Genomic DNA, 24,365 nt, shown 5'->3' on the forward strand with positions numbered 1-24,365 from the left:
AATAATAGTGCATAAGTATGTGCACCCTATTCTTCATTATAATATACTGTGAAAATATTACATTTAACAAGACAATATACATGTACCTCAACAGGTAAATATTGTTAAATTAAGATCTATCTATCTATCTATCTATCTATCTATCTATCTATCTATCTATCTATCTATCTATCTATCTATCTATGACATTAAACCATTTTAATACAATAAATGTGAACTGTTAATGTTGTGGCTTAAAATGTAATATCAATTACATTTTTTAACAAGATTATAGGCCTATAGGCGACATGTACACAGTCTATGATAGAGTTAAATATTGTTAATAACTTTTCAAAGTGTTGTGTATTTGTAGTAGGCCTATTTGTGTCTGGTAGGCTAAATGTAGAGAGACAAAGCTGTTATGTGTGTGAGTGTCTGGAATGTGTCTGGCTGGTGTGTGTGTGTGTGTGTGTGTGTGTGCGCGCGCGCGCTCGGCTGACCCACGTCTGCTCGTCGTCCTCGCGATGAACGAGGGCAAAATCACGGCACTTCACACCCTCCCTGTAATCAGATCATGGACACAATGACTGACACAATGAAGAAATGAATGCGCAAAGTAACCGATGGACATTTTAGCACCTCATTTCCATTAGGGCAGTAATGTGTGAGCATGTGAATGTGCCTGAGGCATGAGATGGAAATAACAGAGGAGGATTCAGGACCGACACATTTGTTTAGAAAGGCGGTTAATTTTCAGCCACGCACCCGCTGAGCGTCTCTCACGCCCCGCGGAGCCCCGTGCGGGGAACCAGTCTGATGTGTCCTCTGATCCCGCAGATGAAGGATCAATGGGAGATTGTGCTCCAAATGAGTGTTAAATGACTTGCGATTGTGCTTTGTGTCTAAACCGGTGTATTTCACCATTTAATGGGGTGATCGGGGCTAGTTGTCACTCAAATAACCTACGCTTTCAAAATGTTAACTAAAATTTAATAACATAGGCTAACTATAGCCTATGACGGATTTATTTCATTTTTCAGAAATGGCAAGTCACTGCAAGTTGTCACGTGTTCGAAAAATGCATTTACGGTTTCATTACCGTTTTCAATTGTGACAGCTTGCCCCTCAGTGTTTACTTCACAATATTGAATAGGCGTATTAATTCAGATGTCAACCTAATATGTTATTCACTTTAAATATGCCTATTTATTTCAGTTTATTTGAGTGTTTTTAAAGTGAAATTTATCCACCTGCTTTGGACATCTCCAAAATCTCCAATGTTTGATATGAAACTAAATAAGCATTTATATGGCACTTTACTGTGTAGGCCTTCTAGGCTACTGTTCCCCCAAAGTGCTTTACACTCATATCACGGGGTCTCACCCAATGTTTAACAACAGTTTTACAAATGTAGCCATTTTTTAATAATCAAGCAGTTCTTCCAAGATTGGAATTTGAGTTATTGTTTGAAGTTAGGGAAACCCGCTGGCATTAGTGAAGAGTTCCCGCGGGCACCTGCAGTGGAGGCTGCTCTCGGACAGGGGGCGTGGCGTGATGGGCGTGACCTGGTCTCTAGCCCCGCCCCTTTCCCCGCAGCCTGATATGAAGAGAGCCGTGTGCGCTGAATGGCATTGGTTCATGTGCAACTTTCAGAAACTATCGTCCTCTCTTTAGACGCAAAAATTACTGGACATCTGAAGCAGACCCTGACTCTGAAACGCTGCAGCTTTTTCACAGAGTCAGTCAAGAGTTACTCTAAAACTTGAAGTTTGGAGAAGATCTCTACAAAATGCCTCGTTCATTTCTTGTCAAGAAGTATTTCTCCAACAAGAAGCCAAACTACAGTGAACTGGAGAGTCAGACTGGTGAGTGTGCCTTTAAAAGCTGTTTGTTTGTGTGTGCAGAAAAGTAGTATGTGAATTGACAGAGTTTATCATTAGCCAACACTTTGTCATTCCTGCTCTATTTATGTTCACTTGAATTTTTAATGGCAACACTTTTTTTTTTGTTAGCTATTTTCAGTAATGTTGTTACTTTCAGTTGGGCTATTTTGTTTTTCATTGTATTGTTTTTTTTGTTACACTTTATTTTAAGGTGTCGTTGTTACAGTGTAAATAAATATTTAAGTAAGTAACTATAGGGTTAGGGGTAGGATTAGGATTTGTTTGAGGGTTAGTTGCATGTATTTATGCATAATTTACTGTTATTACTATAGTAAGTACATGTAACAAGGAACCTGTAAAATAAAGTATTACAGTTTTTTTGTTCACAAACTGCAGGCTAGTTTAACTAACTACTAAAATGCTTCAGCTGTAGTATTTCACAGTTTAATCCCATTAATAAATCTCAAAAAGTGAGAGCATGCTAATGCAGTAGATATCCAGTAGATACTAACCAAAGTAAAGTGTGCTTTTGATAAACTGGAGAATATAAAAAAAGCACTACCACCCCATCAAACCTGACAAACGGGACCATTATCATGTACTCCAACAAGTCCTGAACATGCACCTTTTCTCCTACCCAGACCAACGCTATGCTGTCGTCCCTCTACATGACTTCCACACCATGGACGGTGATTCGGTGGTGCCCATGCTTGTGTGGGCCAGCAGTGTGTTACCCCTCGCCTTCACACCGGCCCCCCCCAGCCCCCCGTCTCCTCCCGGGCCTCTGGACCTGAGCTCTCCGTCCAGCAGCTCCAGCTCCAGCAGTGGAGAGGAGGACGACTGCCGCACCTCCGACCCGCCCAGCCCAGGCGGCCTGTCCCGCCACCAGCTCACGCACTGCACCCGCGGCCCGCAGACCACAGGAGCCGCCAGCACCGTCACCAGAGCCGCCTTTCACTGCAAGCACTGTCCCAAAGAGTACACCAGTCTGGGTGCGCTGAAGATGCACATCCGCTCACACACACTCCCCTGTGTGTGCGGCACGTGTGGGAAGGCCTTCTCCAGACCCTGGCTGCTGCGAGGACACATTCGCACACACACCGGTGAGTTAGTTAGCCCATTAACTGAAGCTGTGAGTGGTGCAACACTTGACCGAAACCATTAAAGTATTAAACTTGGGAACGTCCCGTTTGTGGTAATCTCCTCAACAAGCCCAAAACTGTGCAGATAATAGGTGTGCCATAGACCTTGCTTAGGTTAGATGACATTGAATTTAACACGGATGAAAACAAGGCTGTGAGGGATGCGTTCACACAATGCTAAGATCTTAGATCATCTTTTAAAACTGATTCATGGAGTTTTTGTCCACTGAGAGACGTTTAGTCAGTTCAAGAGTCGGTATGCTGTTCAACAACAGTACAATCCATTAAACGCACTGTATTCTGTCGAAGTTTGTTTCCACCACAGAATAAAACATTTTAAAAGATAGTTGAATAATCTTAAAATTCTGACCTTTTCTCAGAATTATGTGATATAAAGTTGCAATTGCGTGTTATAAAATCAGAATTGGACTTTATATCTCACAATTCTGACTGCATAACTCGTTATTCAGAATTTTTTGTGAGATATAAAGTCCGATTCTGACTTTATACAAAGCTGCCGTCATGGAATAAAAAATAAAAAAGGAAAATGAGACCTTTTATCTCACAATTCTGACTTTATTTCTCTTAATTTGGAGGTTTTTCTCAGAATTGCAAGTTATAAAGTCCAATTGCGTGCGGAAAATATCTGAATTGTGAGATAAAAAGTTTTAATTACCTTTTTTATTTTCCGTGTCGGAAACAAGCTTCCTAAGTATTCTGTCCCTTAAAGCCTCGTTTTCATTCCTGTCAAAAATTAAACATGCCACTACCCTGAATAAGGTCTTTTACATTTCTACCAAACGAATTTTTGCTTTCCATCTGGCTGACAATGAAAGTGGTGTAAAAATCCCAAACTGTCGTTTCTAGAGATAAGAACGTTATAGAAACTTCGGGTTTGGCCGATTTTATCCATGACATGTGGGGGGAAAAACAATATATATTGGGGCCACAAATGAATAATTCCTAAATTGTTTCCTTTTTTTAGTTACATCATGACCTCAATTAAAACAAGGGAATGAATTGGTACAACATGACCACGATTTATTTCCAATTCATTGCTAAAACAAAGAGCATTAATTCTTCTATTAATTCGTTGCCACGATACCTATTTTTTTATTCCACATGTCATGTGCAGGGCTTCATACTTGAGTTAAAAAATGAAAGTTTGTTATAGTCAATCTTTCATCTTACATCATGGTCATTTAAACTTAGTGAACTTAGTAACTTTGACGATACGTGCAGGAATAAATGAAAGGGCTGTGGCGTGTTTATGGATAAAGCCTTTGGTTAACATTCCCATTATTGTCAATGGCAGTTTCTCGACTGGTTCATCTAACAGTAGTGGCTAACTGCCCATGTTAACTAGTAAAACCTTGACCGTCTGCATAAAGGACCCCCAAATAGCACTATCTAGAGACAAGAATGTCATAGAAACTTGGAGGTGGCTCTTTAGAGCAAGTATTTAGGGCACATGTTTTGTAGGTTCACCTTGCAGAATCTAGTTGTCTGTATTGCATTTCAAGGTTAGAGGTGAAAATGCATAAAACATCTTTAACGCAATGACAAATAATGTGTGTATACTAAAAGTTCTTCCTCTCCGTTTTAAGGCGAGCGCCCCTTCTCGTGCCCCCACTGTAACCGTGCGTTTGCGGACCGCTCGAACCTGCGGGCTCACCTGCAGACCCACTCCGAAGTGAAGAAGTACCAGTGTGGGACGTGCTCCCGTACCTTCAGCCGAATGTCCCTCCTGCACAAACACACTCTCTCTGGCTGCTGTCCGTCTGCCTAGAGGAGGAGACAGCTGAGTCCCATCTCTCGGCGCTGGGACGGGACGGGCTTAAGCCATAAGTCAATGTCTGGACTCGTAGAGACTCCTTTTTGAAGCACACAGTGCCTTATCTTTTATTCCACAGGCTAAAAGAAGAGATTATTTTCCCATCAGATTTAGGGTGTTTTCACACCTGACCGTTTGTTTCAGAACCTGGTATGTTTTCACCCTTGGTTCAGTTTGTTTAGGCATATGTGAACACGGCATTAACGCTCAGATCCGCACCAGAACAACTGCTCTGAGATCGCCTGAACGAGGTGCACACGGATTCTGGGGCTGCTCTTCGACTCTTCGACCCAAGCAATCCGACCCAACGGATCAATGAACCAAATGGTATTATAATTCATAACGGGAAAGGTGCTATATTAAAAGCAGTTGTGTCTGATTCTGAGAGTGAGCACATTAGTTATCACAGTTGAAAACCAAAAACAATCTTAAAATGTTGTGTAATTGCGCTTCTCTGTGCGAGAATACAGTCCCGATAAAGCCTTGATCCCTGCTCGAGCTGCATTATAACATTCGTCTAGTGGTCGCGTGTGTCTTGACACAGTAAACCTCTAGACAGCGCTGGGAGATCTGTGTGTCTCGACCATAGACTGTAAGCTCTCGACAGTTAAAGCCACAATAAGCTCATGGAGCGAACTTGTCAATCATTTTGACGGATGACACAGAGGAAACTGACCAAAAAGAAGACAGTTACTCGCACGTGACTTGCATGAACCGATTTTGGATTGCTTTAAAAGGTTCCCTTGTGAAAGTGAGCCGTACCAAGAAGAAAATGCAACATTGTAACAAATTAAGTACTTGTTTCGGAACAAAACAAACGATCTATAGGTGTGAAAACACCCGTAGTCTTGCACGCATTCACACAGTGAGGGTCTGTTACACATAGACTGCAGATTTTTGTTATGGGAAAAGGGCCCATGAACTGGCTCTCGGTGGATTCCCAAGATGCACCTCGGTGCCGGCTGGTCCGGGACTGTGAGGGGGCAGCTGCTATTAAACCTGTGTGGTGAGAGGTCATCTCTCACCAAGATCTCCACAGACTTGCCGGGATGTATTGAGACAGCTGTTGGGCTGTCGACAAATGCATCAGCTCTCTGTTTCTCCGTTAGACTGATGGCTGAGAAGCACCAAAAACCTGCTTTAATAGGACATTCAATTAGGCTATGGAATTTGTCTCTGTAATTCGATCTTCGAGGTATTACGTCATTCGCCAGCTTCTGAATTGGCAGTCTGACTTCTGAATCAACGTCAGAATGTCTTTATATTCTTAAAGACCGAACAAGGGTGTCAAAAACACAAGAAGAGGGTCATTTGGTTTTAGATGTCGTTTATGTAAGTTTACTCCAAGCCCTCTGAACTGAAGGGATTTTGCAGTGTCTCATTTGAGAGAGTTCTTCCATGAAGTCTGTTTAACCTGGTCCTCTTCAAACATTTCTTTTCCAAAGCCACAATGATATATGAAGCTGCCTTTCTACTTATTGTTTAAATTTTGGACATATAACAGAAACCAAATGCTAAGCAATCTTTTTTGAGCAAAGATGTTTTAGTGTATTTCCACTTGCTATTTTTTCCAATAAAGTAATTTATGTTCTTTTGCAGAAAAGTGTCTAATTTGTGTTTTTATGAAGGCGTCCGGACATGTTGAAGGAACAGTTCACCCATAAATGAATCAATACTCTTTATACATATACTCAAATCATTCCAAAACAGCATAACTTTATATCTTTCATGGAATACAAAAGGACATTTTTAGTAGAATCTTCTCACTGTTCTTAGAGTTACAACAACAACAACAACTATGAAAGTGGTATAAAAGCATTTCATGCACATATGAAGTCAAACAAAAGACTTTTGCTGAAAATGCTTGAGCACACTACATCTAATGTTGTTTATTGGCCATTTTTTTTGGCAAATTGTTCTTTAAGAAAAATATGAATACAAGCTAGCAGAATCTTGTAAGAATATAGGAAAAGTAACTGGTGTGAATTATTCCTTGAATGCATTATTTTTATCCACAGGTCTCTGAATAGATATGGTGCAATAAATATTTATCGTCTGCGTCTAGACGCAGTCAGATATTTTGAGTGATGGTCAGAACACCTGCACACACTTTCTGCTTAGCCTGACGCTAATACAACACCAACCCAGTTTAGCTGACACATGGCCAACAAATGTTCACGTACGAGACGCACTGCAGGTGGAAAAAGACCAAAAGGGAGGCAGAAGACTTAGAGGAGCACCAGAGAGACGAGGAAGAGAAATGGGCCCGTCTGCACCATTAAGACCCGTGGATCCAGCTCTTCGCTCCAGAACCTCAATCTGTCAAATACATAGATATGCCTCCCCGAGGGGAAATTTAATAAATGTGGGAAATTCCAACAATCTGTGCTTTGAATGTGGCCAGAGTTTTGAGGTTTTCAGTTTTGTAGACTGCCTCCGCAACTCAGCCTTTCCCTGAGCAATCTGAATCCACAAAGCCCTTGTGACCTGCGTTGACGCCAACCAGTCTTGCTAGAGTAACGATGCACTTCCTTTGCTGATTTGGAGGCTCAAAGCTGTGGGATTTTGGTGGGGGAAGCTAGTTTTAGGGGGAGGGCAAGCTTAAAGAAGTATTCCAGGCTAAAACCAACTCAAGCTCTGTCTGTGGCATACTTTATCTGCAACATCTGTGACCACTAAAAATGGTGTAGTGATAAAAAAAAGCCCAATACACTAGGACCATGAATCAAGAATTTTTAAGAACATTAAAGCTTTTTGAACTTTTTTGCATTATATGTGCAAGGATAAATACAAGGAATTTGCAGTTAATTATCTTTAATAATCTTTAATTATCTTTAATTTGGGTCTATAATACCTGGAGAAAGCTTTCGTTTAGCATTCCTATTAATGTCAGTGGCAGTTTCTTGCAGCAGCAGTGGCTAACTGCCCATGTTAACTAGTAAATCCTAGTGAAACCGTCTGCATAAAGGACTGCTTACATGCGGCAAACTTCAGCATAAGTAATAATACTGACCACAAGTTATGTCCGACTTCAAAAGGACAATTTAGACAACTTTACACACTGAAACAGCATTTATTTACTGAAGAAAATAAACTAGTATTAGCACAAATACTAACATCACATTTTGGCTTTCAAAATCAAAAACAAAACAAAAACCTTGCTTCCACTGTAAACACTTTTCTGAAAAGCAGTGTTGTTATTGCTAACCTAAACTTTAAAAAAAACTATTTTGGTAATTGAAATGAAGCTGAAATAAAGTTTAACTCTTAGTCCAAAAAGTTGCTCATTGGCAAATATGTGTCTGTTTAGGTGTATGTGGGCCGATTTGATCAGATATGACTGGTGTTCAGTACACAAAAGTCATTTGGGCATTTGGGTTTGATGTGGTTGGCCTGAACTGCAGACATAGAGTCAGACATAGTAGACGTGAAGGATTGAAGCCATGGAGTCATGTTCACAGAGAGATGACAACTGTGTGTGGGTTGCTGGATGGATGTGTGACAGAGGGTGATGTAATTGTCTTTCAACCCTTGAAGCAGCACAAATCTGCAAGAATTCCCCGTAGAGCCAAACAAATGTCCCCCGTACCTGTGAGGGGGTGAGATAATATGTCTGTAATTGATGGCGGTGCAGTTTGGTATGAGTTGCCCTGTTGTCAGTCCTGTTGTCGAACATTTCTGAGGGCCTTTCAGCTGCATATATTATATGTCTGTCAGTAATAAGGCATGAAGACCACATTTGTCAAGCACATATTTGTGTATATACTGTAGTACAGGCTATATAACCAAAGCAAATGTTTGAGTAATTTGAAAGCCACAAGGTACCAGTAGAAGTATTGGTAAAGTGGTCTAACATCACCCGTTTATTTTAGGATTCTTGCCATATATAAAATATATTATTCCTATTGTTGACCTAGATTAACCTCACTTTTTCATTTCACTTCGTCTTTCATTACCCTCCTTTCCTCTCTCTGGGCTGTAGGAGGCCGTCGGACACAGGAAACGACTTGTCAGTCACATATAAACACTGGCCTTTTTGCAGCACTGATAAAAAACATCTGAAGCATCTGGGTAGAGAAACGCCTCCTGTTAGCTAGAAAGGGAGCTGAAAATGACAGGAATAGTTAGGGCAAAAATAAAAGTTCCTGCATCATTAACTCACCCTCATGTTGCTCCAAACCTGACTGACTTTCTGTGAAACACAAATGGACATTAGAATGATAAGGGGATGGAGCTGTCAAAGCCCAAGATGCACCATAAAAGTATTATTAAGCGATCAATAAGGTTAATGCGCTATATTTCAAGTCATATGGGGGTTTGTGTTAGGAACAGGTCCCAATTTAAGTTATTTTCTGATAATATTTGACATGAATGATGAGCAGTCATGAGACAGACAAGATGTATAATATTATTGACAACAAACCTTCAAGAAGAAACTTTAGTTCATGTTCTACCAAGGACAGTGTTGTAGTTGAGACCAGCTCGTTCGAGACCTGTGTTACTGTAAGTCTGAGTCAAGAATGAGACCAAAAGAGGGTCTGAAGTGAACTATATGCCTTCCATTTGGGGTGAATGAAGCCTGGTCCGAGTCTGAGTCCATGAGTCCAAGACCATGAAAATACGTTCTTTGACTCGGACTCGAGATGGACTACAACAATGTCATTCAGATTTGGAGCGATGAGAAAATGAGTAAAACCATGCCATCACTAACACAATTATTTAACCTTTTCATTTGGATAGTTTTGGACATTTATACAGATCTGAGACCAGTTTTACATTCGGACACACAGATTAGGATCATTGATTGAACTAGGAATGCAGGTCCTAGATATTAAATGACCTTATTCACATCTCTGTGCTCAGCAGTGGTCGTGCATTGCCCTTAAAGGGGCATATTTGTGCAGTGATGCTCTTGTCTTTTCATGTTTGAGGTAGTGGTTTAGAGAGCTGAGTCATAGGGATCGTGTTTGAGCCAGGAGCTGTTATGATGGTTTGGATTACTAACACAGTGCTGGGGGACTGTGCTCTTGTGTGGGGATTACCCACATGCTTTGGCTTCTAGATTTTTTCTCTCTCTTTTCCAGTTTCAACTTCTCTCTGGAACCCTTTCTGTCCTCTTCCACCTCAATGGTCTCAGATGTGGACCGGATGTGACGCTAGGATTGGATGGTCAGCATTTTTGTGATTGGGTGATTGGTCCATCTTGACAGCACGAAGAAAAGTAACTCGTACCATGTGACATCCAAACTGCTGAACTCCCCTGCTGGGTCTGTTTCCTCAAATGTTCCCCCTCTTCTTGAACATAGATTGTGTCCTAGCAGGTAAATGTCTGCTCATCATTTACTCACCCTCATGCCATTCCAACCCTGTATGACTTTCTCTCTTTTGTGGGACCCAAAAGAAGAACGTTTAAGCATTTTTTGAAAGTCAATAAGGCACAAAATATTTACACTGTAAAGATAGCATGAAAGTAATGCACACGACTAAGCTGGCAAGTTCCAACTACAGACTATATTGATACACTATATACTGTAACTCTACATCACAAATGGTGACACAAACATCAAATGTCAAGCTGTTTGGTCATGTGACATGCGAGAACCAATGAGGATTGACATAAGTGGACGTTTGAGGTTTGTAGGTGCGTCGTAATTAACGTAGCAATTGTGAACTGTAAAAAAACTTCACGTGCCTGTTGAACTTGCAATTACAACGTGTAAACTAGTCATTTTCAGATTTAAGGTGTGTTCGACTTGAAGCTGCGCTGTGCAGACCGAACGGTGGATGACAACAAAGTACCGTGAGATAACTCGAAAGGAGCTTTATTTATGGTAATTACGACATGGCGTGAACGCAGCATGCATTGTGTTGTGCACAAGAAAGAAACTATTTTACAAAGTGAGCTGTATGTGGTATATTCAAGTGTGGTGACCAGTTTGAATATGAGACTCTTAAAACTCAGTCTAAGTCTCTTGATTCTTGGCCTTCAGATCCGTCCATGTAATGAAGGACCACTCATCCATTTTCCAAAACCACTTGTCTTATATAGGGTCACAGGGATGGTGGAGCCTATTTAAATCTGTTTTAATGTCTCAACAGTGTAATGTAAATATGGCAACCAAACATATCTAAAAATAGGACTGCAGTCTAAAGGCAAAATTTATTCACTCCTATTCATCCAGGCCAGGTGTAATCAATCATGTTCTTGGAGATTTACCTTCCTGCAAAGTTTAGCACCAACTTGGCAAACCAGCTAATTAAGATATTCAGGAGCACTGGATATTTCAAGAGAGGTGTGTTGGAGCAGGGCTGAATGGTAGATCTTTAAGAACAGAACTGAGACTTTCCTAAACTCCAGCTCCAACCCTCCTAAAACACACCTAGCTGTTGTTTTTAATTAATCCGTAACACCTTGATTGCTTTCGGTGATTCTGATAAGAGCTAAACTCCAGGCGAATTCCAAACTGTGTTTATGCACCCTTGAAGGGAACTTCGGGACGGCAACTCCATTCGTACCGTTCCAAATGATGTTTTATAAACGAGGTTCGGGAGTAACATGTTCTAATGATCAAACAATCAAGTAATTCCAACCAGCTGTCAGCAATCAGTAATCAACAGGTCCACTCAATAAGCATGAGTAAGGCATATAAATATACGCAGTCGGCTCACCCATATTCCTCGACAGTTTTCAGCATCCCTGCACCACCCCATCTCCTCACACTTGCCTGGTTGTCTTCCTAACCAGAGATACGGGGGGAGTACACTGGGTTCGGGCCCAATTTCCGAGCTCGGAGCCCCTCCCCCCGGGACAGCACGCCAAATACGCATAACCATTTACTCTCTGATCAAGTGTGAACTTGTGAAATGAAAGCGAACAACTGAATCCCTTCGCGAAAGGCTCTTCCACAGGTCCGTTAGCGAAGGGAACATGCAATGGTCACTTCAAGGAAGTAATTTAATAATTTATGGTCATGTTCTGCCCTTAGGAGTGAATGGGAGATAGGGATGCTCTCTTCCGATTGGAATTTGCCCCAAGAGTTGGTTTGACTACCCCTGGCCTTCCTACTATTTAGTATTCAACCATTTATCACAGGGGTGTCCAATCCTGCTCCTGGAGGGCCACTTTCCTGCAGAGATCAGTACATTGGAAGCTTCTGGTGATCCTGAAGACATTGATTAGCTGGTTCAGGTGTGTTTAAATAGGATTGGAGTCAAACTCTGCTGGATATAGGCCCTCCAGGAGCAGGATTGTACACCCCTGTGATAAAGGGATGAATACTAAATACCCTGCTTTATCTGTACTGATCAACATGTGAATGGAGGGGACAGGTTGTACTTGTGGTGGAATAACAGTTAAGGATTTAAGCAACCTTGAGAACACAGCTGTTATACAGCATCACATTAGCAGCAGACGGAAGTCTGGTGTTCATGGCTTCAGGCTCAATTGAAGAATCTCTTCAAGAGCCAAACAAAGTGTGTGTAAAAACACATTCAGATTTAAAGGGAGACTGAGGAGAGGGCAGGAAATTAGAAATGTCTAACAATATAAACAAGGAGAGAGGAGGGAGAGAGAAAGCCTAAAAGAGAAGGTAAGGAAAGAGGAGAAACATTTACAGAAGAGTGAAAAGTTTATTAATATGTAAAGATTTTTGGTAACACTTTATTTCGATGGTCCCTTTTGAACGTGCTGTTGACTATAAGTAACTTTACAACTATATGTAAACTAACTCTCATTAGAGTATAAGTAGAGTTTCTGCTTAATATCTGCCTACACTTTATTGTGATGGTCCTCCAACAAACACTCCTAATACTCAACTAACACTCTAATGAGAGTTAGTAGTGTGACGGCCTCTATACTTGTAGGTGCAACGTTACTTATATTCAACAGAATGTGTTAAAGGGACCATCAAAATAAAGTGAAACCAGATTTTTAAATTAGCACCAAACTACTGAATACACATTTAAGATCAATGAGCTGCAACAGTTTTTTTTTTAGCATGTTTCTATATGTAGTTGCTACTTTGTTCTGTTTGTTTCATCTGTTGTTGCTTATTGGGTCAAGTCAGAAGAGCTCACCCTCCAAGTGTCTTTGATATTCTGATGTCTAGGTATGGCTTCTTCAGTGTAAGTCTATGGGATTTATTTATCCACCAGAAGTAATAGCTCACCTGAACACCTCAATAAGCGACATGATTTGAGTTATCATTCATGACTGTAACATACAGTGGGGTTTTCCACAGAGCGCTTTCACGCAAGAACTGTAAAGAAGCACTGTTTTCTGTGTTTTGTTCTGTGAAATTGAGGGCGTGTCTCTCACTCTGTGCTGCACCTGCGGTGACAGAGAAAACACCTGCAGTGTCTCTGACTGCGCCACAGGTATTTGGGGCCCCGGGAGGTACTTTGGATGATTTGAAAGGTGCAAGGTGCACTTTTGTTCTGCCCTGAGACCTGCAGCACTTTACAACACTATTGTTCTGCCACTTGTGTGAGGCAGAGGTAAAGGGGACTGCCGTAACACACACACACACACACACACACACACACACACACACACACACACACACACACACACACACACACACACACACACACACACACACACACACACACACACACACACACACACACACACACACACACACATACACACACTCGCTGGTCTTTTTCACTTGTGTCCTGAAGACGGGCTGCAGGTGTATAACTGCACCGGTCTGAAATGCATTCCGTCTGTCGGCCTTCATATCTCTTCATCTCACAACCACTCAGCGCATTCATAAGTCTTAGCGTTCATTTATCTCTGAGTGTCTGTATTTTTGACAAAGATTTGGTGTCTTCTTACTGTGACTTATGTCAGCATATTATATTCCTTTTCCAAAAAGCATATGTGGCACTGATCGGTTCAAGGTACTGATGAGATTACACATTTCATGGAGCATATGGGAAAACTGCTATAACGCACACACAAACACACACACACACACACACACACACACACACACACACACACACACACACACACACACACACACACACACACAAGGGCGTAGGTTTAGGGGGGGACGCTAGGTACTTGTCCCAATCAATATTTTGAGATGACAAATTTGTCCCCACCAATATTTAGCAAGCTCCTTTGAACGGCTATTTTGATATTTGCGCTGCATTTGGATCTTTGCGCTGCTATTTGTATCGATTCCAACGGCCAGGACGACGACAGTACAAGATACGCCGTAATTTGATTGGCGGCGGGGTTTCTGACAGGCAGGCTACACGCGCGGGCCGGGACTACTTTATGTGCTTGCACTCAATGGCAGCGAGCGGATCGGGTGGTGTGTGCCTGTGTGTGTGTGCGCGCGTGGCGACGCCGACGGTAAGTTACCAGGGCTGTCTCTCTGCCTGCCATATTCAAAGGCCAGAGTAAAACATTTTAATATTCCGTTTTTTTGCCCCTTTTTGTACTTTGTAGATCAGCTATGTCACCCAAGAAGAAGAAAGGGGACATACGAAGCTTTTTTTCATAAAGCAGAGTGTAAGTAGGCAAAAATAACTAGTCACACAAATAACTAGCAGTTAGTAGTAGTGACTGACCAGGCTTTCAAATGCAGATTCTACTGTGGAAAATAGTATTAACTGGTGATCCTGGTTACCCAGGATATTGTTACAGTTAAACCTAGCTTCTGCAATCTTTCAAGGTTAGGAGCATTAATTAGGGGTGTGCAGCAAGGATAGACTCATAGAAGTCGCGCTATCATGATAGAATGCTAACTTACGTTAGCAAGTCACTGAATGTTAATTAGCCTACCTTAACTTAGAATCTTGCAGTCAACATAAACAGTGGATCATCTGAGACATTTTTCGTTTCTACATTCTGTTTAAGTAATGTATTTGTGAGTGTAGCCTACTTGCTAGACACATGTGCTGGAAAAATATGTTGGCAATGTTAAAAAGGCAAAAGTTAACACTGTTGGTTATTCAAATATAATGAATCATTATTTGATTAATAATATCCAAATAACAATATCTGGTAGGAGGGTTAAACTTGCTAGCCATAGGATAGACTACAAAATTAATTTACCATTTTGTATGCAGGAAAAGACAGCATCAAACCACAACAGATTTACATTTATTCATTTAGCAGACACTTTTTATCCAAAGCGACTTACAATTGAGAACAATAGAAGCTGTAAACCTAGGATAACAATATGCAAGTTTTATGACCCTTCCCAGTTTAATCTTATGAACTTTTTTTTTTTTTAAAGAATAGAATGGGGGGGGATGTCCCCACCAAACCTGAGACCAAACCTACGCCCATGCACACACACACACACACACAGAGAGAGAGAGAGATATGGAGATGTAAATGGAAACTTTGAGGTCTGCTTTTATCCCATATTCTTATGGGGTAAATAGTGCATTATAGAAGATAGTTTTGTGCTGAAGTGGCTGTAAGAGACTGCTCATGTGAAGAAAAGCAAATTACACTGATACACTGCTCTCCCAAACAATTAAACAGATTAAATGAAGTGCAAATGGAGAATTGAGTTAAATGAAGTCAAATTTACTTGTGCTTTTCACAATGCATATTTGTTTCAAAGCAGCTTTATAGAAAATGTGTTATGATGTTAATTTTTATATTATCCTAAAGAACGATAATTTTTTATTTTGTTACATTTTCAGCTTTGTTGCTGTTTGAGAAAGGAAAAAGGTCTGCAAAGCACAAAGTCCCTCTAACGGGTTATTCTCTATATCAGTGTCACTGTTTCTGAACTCCCTGAAACGCCTCCATTATAGTCTTGAGTTTTCTTCCGGGAATGAACACGTCACAATATTCCTCATTTAAATAATTCCTGCCCAAGGCATACTCAAAGTTGAGAAGAGTTGTATAGTGTGTTGAAACTACCGGTTATGGTACATTTCCCAAACATGCTCAAAGACAACCAATCTCAGCACACTGATCCAGCCGAACAATCAGAGCACAGTGTGCTTTTGAGAAGGCGGGACTTCATAGAGACAGGAACTAAACAGGGGTGTGTTTTCCTAAGCCGAATATGGTCGCAAGTTCTGTAGTTATCAACACAATTCAACAAAACTTGCAAAAACAGTTGGCTAATGATGCTTTTGGGAAACTCACCTTAGAGCAAGGGTAGGCAAGTTCGGTCCTAGAGAGCCGCTGTCCTGCAGAGTTTGGCTCCAACACTGAAAAAAATCACCTGCCTATAGTCTTAGTAATCCTGAAGATATTGATTAGCTTGTTCACAAGTGTTTGATTAGGGTTGGACCAAAATTCTGCAGGAAAGCGGCTCTCTAGGACAGAACTTGCCTACCCCTGCCTTAGAGTCTTACTGACAGACCGGGAAGAGACGAGCTGCAACAATGTCAAAGATGTGAAATATTGTGTGTTTTTTGAACATTCAAGCGTGATAACCTTTTCTAGTAGAGCCAAACAACGTCATCAAGACTTTGAAAAAGGCCATATTAGGTCCCCTTTAATATCGTTATGCCTTATAGTTGCATTTAGCAGATTGTGCATGTGCCAAATGGCACCCTTCATGTGCACTTGTAATCCTGCAGACTTATAATGGCCACCGCATGTGTGTCCATGACGTTCACAAAACTATAGGTGTCCCATTTGTAATTTTATGTTTCAGAAGGGTTTCAGCGAGACCCTTTTTCTTAGAGCAGATTTATACCCAAGTCAAAGCATTACGTCACGAAAGTGTGGACTCAGTGGAAGACAGCGAGGGCTTAGGGTATGCTACATTTTGTGTGTGTGTATTATATTCTGGGACGTAATTTAGGTTATTGCTATGAGTATTGCTGTTTTTGGTGTGTTTTCCCTCTTTGTCCTCTATCCTTTCAGCCAACAGGTATTAACGACTGCCGCCTGATCCCGATTACCATGCGGGCTTCCCTACCGGTTGTGATTGGCTGATCAGTGAAGGAAGTGGTAGAAAGCTCAGTGCTCATTGAAAAGAGCTGAGAAAATGAATAAATGGTGTTGTGTGGAAAGCGTTCCTCGCCTGTCCCAGACTCAAAATGTCTTAAAATGTGCTCTTTATAGTAAAGTATGTGGTTTTAAGTGTTATTTGAACTAAAGGAACAACATTTATGATCTATTGTTGTCAGATTTTATTGGTGATTTGAAATATTGAAACATAATATTGACAAACAGGTGTGGAACTTTCCTATTCAAATAGATACACAGAGTTACACAGAGAATAGCTGCTTAGGGGCTTTAAGCAAAGATTTCTCATAATCTTTTTCCAAGATAAAGTTTCTAGCAGTTGCTCTCCAATATTAAGTCCGAAATTTTCGTATAGGCCTAAGTTTTTTTGTTTTTACGGCTGTGAATTGTCAAAACACCTCTCAAAATGCTTGGTACGGATGCGGAAAACGCAGAAAATCAAACCCGATCTGAATTTCTTTATGACAAATGAAAGTTTCAGAGGAAGTGTGTAAACGTGATTGACACAACGTGAGGTCGTATTTATTTTTTAACGTGCAGAAATTTTGGACGAGCATTTCGGACTCGGTGTACAAGGACCTTAACTCTATAGCTCTACGCTTATATCATCAGTCTGATTTGTGTGTTTCTGTGTGTTACGTCTGAGCAGTCGTTTCCTCTGGGTGAGTGTTTGGAGAAGAGGTCCCAGCACAGAAGGCACAGACAGGTGGATGGAGGGGAGACAGAAGGGCCTGTGACCTCTGGATGTGGTCAGGTGGGTCCACACCTGTCCTCTTACTAAGACTACAGATTCCGGTTACACCAGACTGACACACACACCAGCGTGTGTAGCATATCTAGACAACACTTAAGGAATCATAGACACACTATCAATGCAAAGACTCTAAGTCTTTATAATCAGTACTGTAAAATAAATTTAGTCAATTTAAAAACCCATTAATCAAATGAATAGTTCAGCCATGAAACTCTATTCACGTTCTGATTGGTTCGTTCAATGTAATGTTCGTTCTCAGCCAATCGATTTCACGTATCCATTCCCAGTGCTGGCTAGATTATACTTAGAAACTACAGTCAGTAACTGATTCCACATTAGGCCTAGATTTCAAAAATTGCAGTTAGTAACATAATCCATTACATTACACATACGGTAATATAATCGGACTACTTTTTGATTGCTTTTAGATTACTTTTGAAGTAACTTGATTATCACATTGATTTGAATAGGATAATTTTGTACCATATTGATATAAAAAATCAAAGAGAAAGAAAATATATTCCATTCTTAATCAACAACATGAAGTTCATAAATGACATCATGATTTCCCAAACTTAATAATTAAAATATTGAGCGATAATCAGTGATGTGCTCATTAGTAGTTTATGAGAGATGCAATGGTGAAATGTTGAAAAACAAAACACTTCTCAAATGATTTTTGTGTGTAATCCCACAAGCCTGGAAGACCCTCTGAATCAAAATTTAAAAAGATAAAAAAGAAAAGTCAGAGATAATCAATAAACTATATGAATAATTTATTGCCATTGTGTGAATATGTAATCATGCAATCAATCAAAAAGTAACTGTGGTCTTATTACAAGTATTTTAAAATGTAATATAATCTAAATAATACTTATAATATAAAATAATACTAAATAATACAAATACTTAATTTTGAAATCTGATTACGTAATCAGTTGCTACCCAGCAATGATTTATGATTTAAAATGTACCTTAAATAAACTTTGACATTATTACTAAGAGCACTTTTTTAAAAGTATACTTAAGTGGATTACGAAACAATGTTGAGAAACGGTGAAAGTTTCTTAAATTGCTTTTATTTAGGACTGTGCAACGATTAATCGCATACAAAAAAGTTTGTGTTTACATAATATATGTGTGTGTACTGTGTATAATTATTTTGTATAAACACACACACACACATGCATGTATATATTTAAGAAAAAAAATGTTTAAAATATTTATATATAATATAAATTATATATCTGTATATACAGTATATACGTTCAAATATTTCTTAAATATATATGCATGTGTGTGTATTTATATATTCAAAATAATTATACACAGTACACACACATATTTTACGTAAACACAAACAAATCACGATTAATCGTTGCACAGGCCTTAATATAATATAATATATAATATAATATAATATAATATAATATAATATAATATAATATAATCATAACATTTCTTATATTATCAGGAAGTACCATTATTCAAAAATATTCTTTTAAGTGCACATTCAATACAATTAAAGGATACAAAAATACTAATGTCAAACTCTGCTGGAATCAGTTAATGTAATCAAGTGTCCTAGATTTACGTGCATTTTTACCGCTTCTTACACACACACACACACACACACACACACACACACACACACACACACACACACAGATCGGTGAGCTGTGACAGATAGTGCCCAGCCAGCTCGTATTAAGGTCTGCTGAAGCGTCTCTACAGCTGTCACTGTGTAATTCTAGATATCGGTCCACCTGAGCAGCCCATGGAGCCAAAACAACAGCACCCCCGCCCTGCCCCCCTCAGTGCCCCCCCGGCCGGGTTAGTCACGCAGGTGTGTGTGTGGATGGGCTCAGCCCAGCATGAATCAAACTACCTCATTCCTCTGCTGAATCAACGGCGGGTTGACTGTTAGCCAGCTTTTCTCCCATTCACACGTATTATATTAACTCAAGTAGGCTGGATCTTATAGCATATTACTTCATCAGCAATTCTGTCATCATTTACTCACCCTCATATCAATCAAAACCTGTATGAATTATTCTTTATTTTGTGCAACATGAACAAAGATGTTCTGAGAAAAACAATAGATGTCAATGGTAATCAATACTGTTTGGTTGGCAAAAAATGTTTCGCTTGAAAATGACACTTGGTTTGATATTTTTCGCTGCAATGACATTCATACATTTCTAAAAACAGGTACACTAACACTGTGAACAATAGAAAGACTGGTTTGGACACACACACGCACACGCACGCACACACACACACACGCACACACGCACGCACGCACGCACGCACGCACGCACACACACACACACACACCAGAGGCTTTCTGCCCTGCACTTACAGCTTTGCATGTGTGGATTTACAGAAACTGGGTCAGCTGATGTACTGTATACATTTATCAAGTGTGTATCTGTTGGAAAGAGATATGCTGTGTTTGTCTGTCTCTGCTGGATATTGTTCTCAGCTGGTTTTGCTTCAGCATCCAGATCTTACATTGTTCAATGACTGTTGACCCAACACAGTACCAAAATTGTTCATTCAACAAAATGTCAAGCATTGAAATGAGTTGATCTTAACATGAAAGGCATGGGCCAGACTGAGGAGGGAAAAGGATGTGGTGCTCATAATGTGTTCAAGGCATGAATCTTAAAAGACAAACATAAAAATGGATACAAAACAAGGTTTATCAATATAGTCACTCTTTTCTGCATGTGGGGACACACACTCACACTGAAATCATTACTTTAAAGCTTGTTATACGGGGGTTTGAGAAAAGTCCCCCCTACAGAGAAAGCCTAGAGAATTCCCCCCCCCCCCCCCCCCCACACACACGGCTCCAGAGATCTCGCTTCAGCACGTAAGTCTTTCCAGATGTGCTTACATCCGTCCCACTGCTGAGAGACGCCACTGAATAAACACACAACATTTAAATTAATGTCCACACTCAGAAAATAATGTCAACAATGTAAAGGCCCTTCATCGACATATTAAAGATGTTTGTTTTCACAGTATCACGTTTGAGCGGACGTGTTTAATTTTTTCATGTTCTCGGCTGAAAACAACAACAAACAAACAAATATAACAAACAAAATATTCCTTTGTGTTTTCTTAATTTTTCTTTCTCTATTAAAATGTGAGGAATATAGTTTTAACTGGCAATCAATTTATAGTTTTTTTGTCCTCAATTTTCACATTCCATCAAGTTAATCTTTATTTTAATAATTAGTGCAGCAAAAAATCGTTGACTTTGGTATAGAAGCATGAAATTTGGCACAGATACTCTCTAAGGGCCACTATTTTGGTTTAAGTCGTTGGCCACTCAAAAATTCAATGTGGCGGCCAATTTTCAAGATGGCCGCCATTGCCAAAGGCAAAGCCCCAACTTTTGTCCCCAACCCACATCTCCTACCGCAGCTTTTGTCACAGACCCACGAATGAGGCATCAAATCGTTCGGATTATTCGGAAATGGTGTGCTATGACTTTTATAAGTGATCGGGGGTACGATGTTCGCGCCAGGGGCGAAAAAGCGGCCGAAAATAAATCCCATAGACTTAACATTGCGACAAACTTTGACGATTCATAGCTCCGAGCGAGGATTTCGCAGAAACGTGTGGTTTACCACATTTGAAGAGGCTGGCAGGCTCTGTAAGAACATACCTCACAACGGGGTAAAAGTTGCACCCCTGGGGGGCAGGAGCTGCCCAAAGTTGCCCCATTGACTTAATATGGTGTAGGACGGCCCATGAAATTGTCACGTGATGAAGAAAATAAGGAAGACGAGGATTCAAGTGCAGGAAGGTAAGTTTAATTAAATGACTACAAAACAACATGAAAACTGAAAACCAAAACTGAGACACAGGAAACACAAGGGAAGCAGATAATAACGAACCAACACAGGACAGCAAACACAAGGAGACTAAATAGGGAACAAATGACAGAAGGTAACAAGCAAGACAGGTGAGGGAGATAATACTATTAACAGGTAACGAGATGGGAGGGGCTGACAATAGACAGGAGAGCACATGGCACAAAGGAAACACATGACAAGCCATGTGCTCACAATAAACAGAACTAGAACACAAGAACATGACAAACCGGGAATGTCAGACCTCTGTCACCAACTAAGATAAGACCAGACAGAAGTGACAGAACCCTGACAGAAATGGGTAGTCATACACATTGCATAGGGATTTTGTATTGAACATAGCTCTGGATCACAGTGTCATAGAGACAAGGGGACGGGCTCATTTTAATCAGACGACCAATCAGTCTCTCAGGATCATTGTGAAGCTATTAAGCCACGCCCTAGCAACCATTTACAGCACCTTAGCAACAAGTTCCATACCATTGAAAGAGATAAAAGGGATAGAAGTATCATAGAAACATGAGTGTGGTCTCGTTTTACCCGGGGCAGCAAACTTTCAATCATGAATTACCTGAACACTTCTAGCCCCTCCCTAGCAACCATTGTTGAGCACCTTAGCAACCAAAATCCAAAGAGGTATATCTTCTATTCTGAATGTCATAGAGACATGGGAGTTGGTTTATATCATTCATAGTGACACGCAGCCTTTAGAGTTTCATGATTGGCAGCTGCCAAGCCACTCCCTAGCAACCAAAGAGAGTACCCTAGCTAACATTTTGCAAGACGTATACTGCCCTACAAAGGCAAAAGACCTTAACTCGCTAGAGTGTGGAACTAAGAAAAATGACTTTAAAGATTTTTAGTTGTCCCGCCAAATTAATTATAGGAAGGACACTGGAAATTTGGCAATCAGATGTTTAAGTAATAAACATTATCTACATAAAAAAATCTTGAGCTCAAACTTGACTTTTGACCACTATTTTAAAGTTACTGTACTCTGCCTTTGTATTGTCAGCAAAGAGTGAGAAGTCATGCAAAGGCAAAAGACAGTGACTTCCACATTATCAATATTTGGTTGCTGATCACCATTAACAAAATCATTATAGTAACACCTGTATAAAATCTAGTGATCATGGAATTTATTTGAATGATTTACAATTACTTATAGCCATCTACTTATTGTGCTTTGGTTGCATTCTGGTGGCCCTATTAATTCATTAGACATGACAAAATACTTCCGTAGCGGTAAAGAGTATAGGCTATCTTCAAGTGGTACTGAGTGGCATAAGACTTTCTAAACACGCGTTCGAAATGATCACGATAAAACAGATCCTCGCGCACATTCGACCCGGAGACTGGATTATAGCGATGGATCTGAAAGACGCATACTTTCACAGACGCTTACCGAGATTCGTGTTCAAGGTGTCACGCTCCTCGTCCATTCACGAAAAGTAGCCTATGCAGTGCTTTCCCCCTTGAGACTCAGTAGGGAGCGCGTTCTGGACTACCTAGACAACTAATGCATTTATAGCACAACCTTCTGTGTTCTGCGTCTTTTCAGTATGCGGTGGTTTCAGCTGCCTCTCTGCCCTATTATTGTGCTTGTGCACTTCGCTCGTCCCGCGGATTTATTCCGGACGCTGTGATTGTATAACCTGCTTGTAACAGCTGAGCTGGTCTGATGTTGTATGCACCAGCACTTGCTTCATTATGTTGTATGCACCAATATACCCTTGTTGCTTCATTATTATCACTCCCTGTGATGTATTTGTCCTGCGTCGGCTCGACCGTGTTCAGGGCGGTGCTGAAAGCGCCGGCGAAGTTTTGGCTCTCTGCCAGCTAGATGCATTAATGTTTCAACCAGATCCGGTAACCGAACTGGGTGAGGCGGGGCTTTAGTTCTTTGTTGTATTCACCTGCTACGGCATGTGTAACACTTTTCTGTCAACTCTGCATATATCCTTCGCGATCGATATCACACGTTTGTCGATGGAGCGGGTTAAGAGCATACTATCTGACCACATTAGTGCAGGACAAGGCTCTGAGGACATCAGAAGTTACAGGGACTGATGACAGCTGTAAGTACACAGGCCAAAAATATCAATAACTCATTTTCAACCAAAAACGAAGTTACGGTCTTTTGCGTTTGCACGGCAGCATATCTCTGCATCAGAACATCGTATGGAGATGTTGGCTCTTTTGACTCATGCTAGCAAACAGGAGTTCCAACATGCTAGACATGCTAGCTGTGAACAGCTACATGCTAATAGCGATTAAGTAAGTACTAAATCATGCCAAGAAAATGCTAAGAACTCCAATAGTGACCATCTGTGACAACTACTAACCACCTACCAACACCATAGCAACCACCCAGAATGCCCTAGCAACCGCCTACCAACACCATAGCAACGACCCAGAACACTCTAGCAACCACCTAGCAACCACCTGAACACATGAATAAGCCATATCTCGGCACCAGAACATCGTACAGACATGTTTGTTGGCTCGTATGCAATCATGTACCACACCCTAGCAACCGAGTGGCGAGTTTTGCCACTGCAAGCACCCACTCACATTTTCTTCTGGAAATGTACATTCTATGGCCATCTTGAAAATGGTCGCCATCTTGAATTTTTGAGTGGCACACACCTTTTTCCATGATAATGTTCCTTGAAGAATATTTGTACCAAATTTCATGATAGCATCACCATTTGAAAAAAAATATGTAAGTATTCAAGAAAAATGGCGGCCATCTCGAAAAATGGTTGCCATCTTGAATTTTTGAGGGACAAGCACTGTTTTCCAAAACAACATTCTGAAGAGAGTATTTTCACAAAATGTTATGCCTACATGATATCACTGTTTGAACAATTGACAATGAGCATTTGACAGAAATAGCGGCCATCTTGAAAAAATGTCCGCCA

At 40.5% G+C, this 24,365-nt stretch overlaps 1 protein-coding gene across 1 annotated transcript; it reads left to right on the forward strand.

Annotated features, from left to right (window-relative positions):
• The first annotated feature begins 1,576 nt into the window (after window positions 1–1,576).
• snai1b (snail family zinc finger 1b) lies at window positions 1,577–6,441 on the forward strand. Its single transcript, XM_077224898.1, has 3 exons — window positions 1,577–1,844; window positions 2,504–2,965; window positions 4,612–6,441. The coding sequence occupies exons 1-3, from the start codon at window positions 1,769–1,771 to the stop codon at window positions 4,791–4,793; spliced, it is 720 nt and encodes a 239-aa protein (XP_077081013.1). The 5' UTR covers window positions 1,577–1,768; the 3' UTR covers window positions 4,794–6,441.
• The last annotated feature ends 17,924 nt before the right edge of the window (window positions 6,442–24,365 follow it).

Source organism: Siphateles boraxobius, unplaced genomic scaffold, assembly GCF_051911475.1.
Source record: "Siphateles boraxobius isolate OS27281-9 unplaced genomic scaffold, OSU_SipBor_1 94, whole genome shotgun sequence".
NCBI classification, from domain to species: domain Eukaryota; kingdom Metazoa; phylum Chordata; class Actinopteri; order Cypriniformes; family Leuciscidae; genus Siphateles; species Siphateles boraxobius.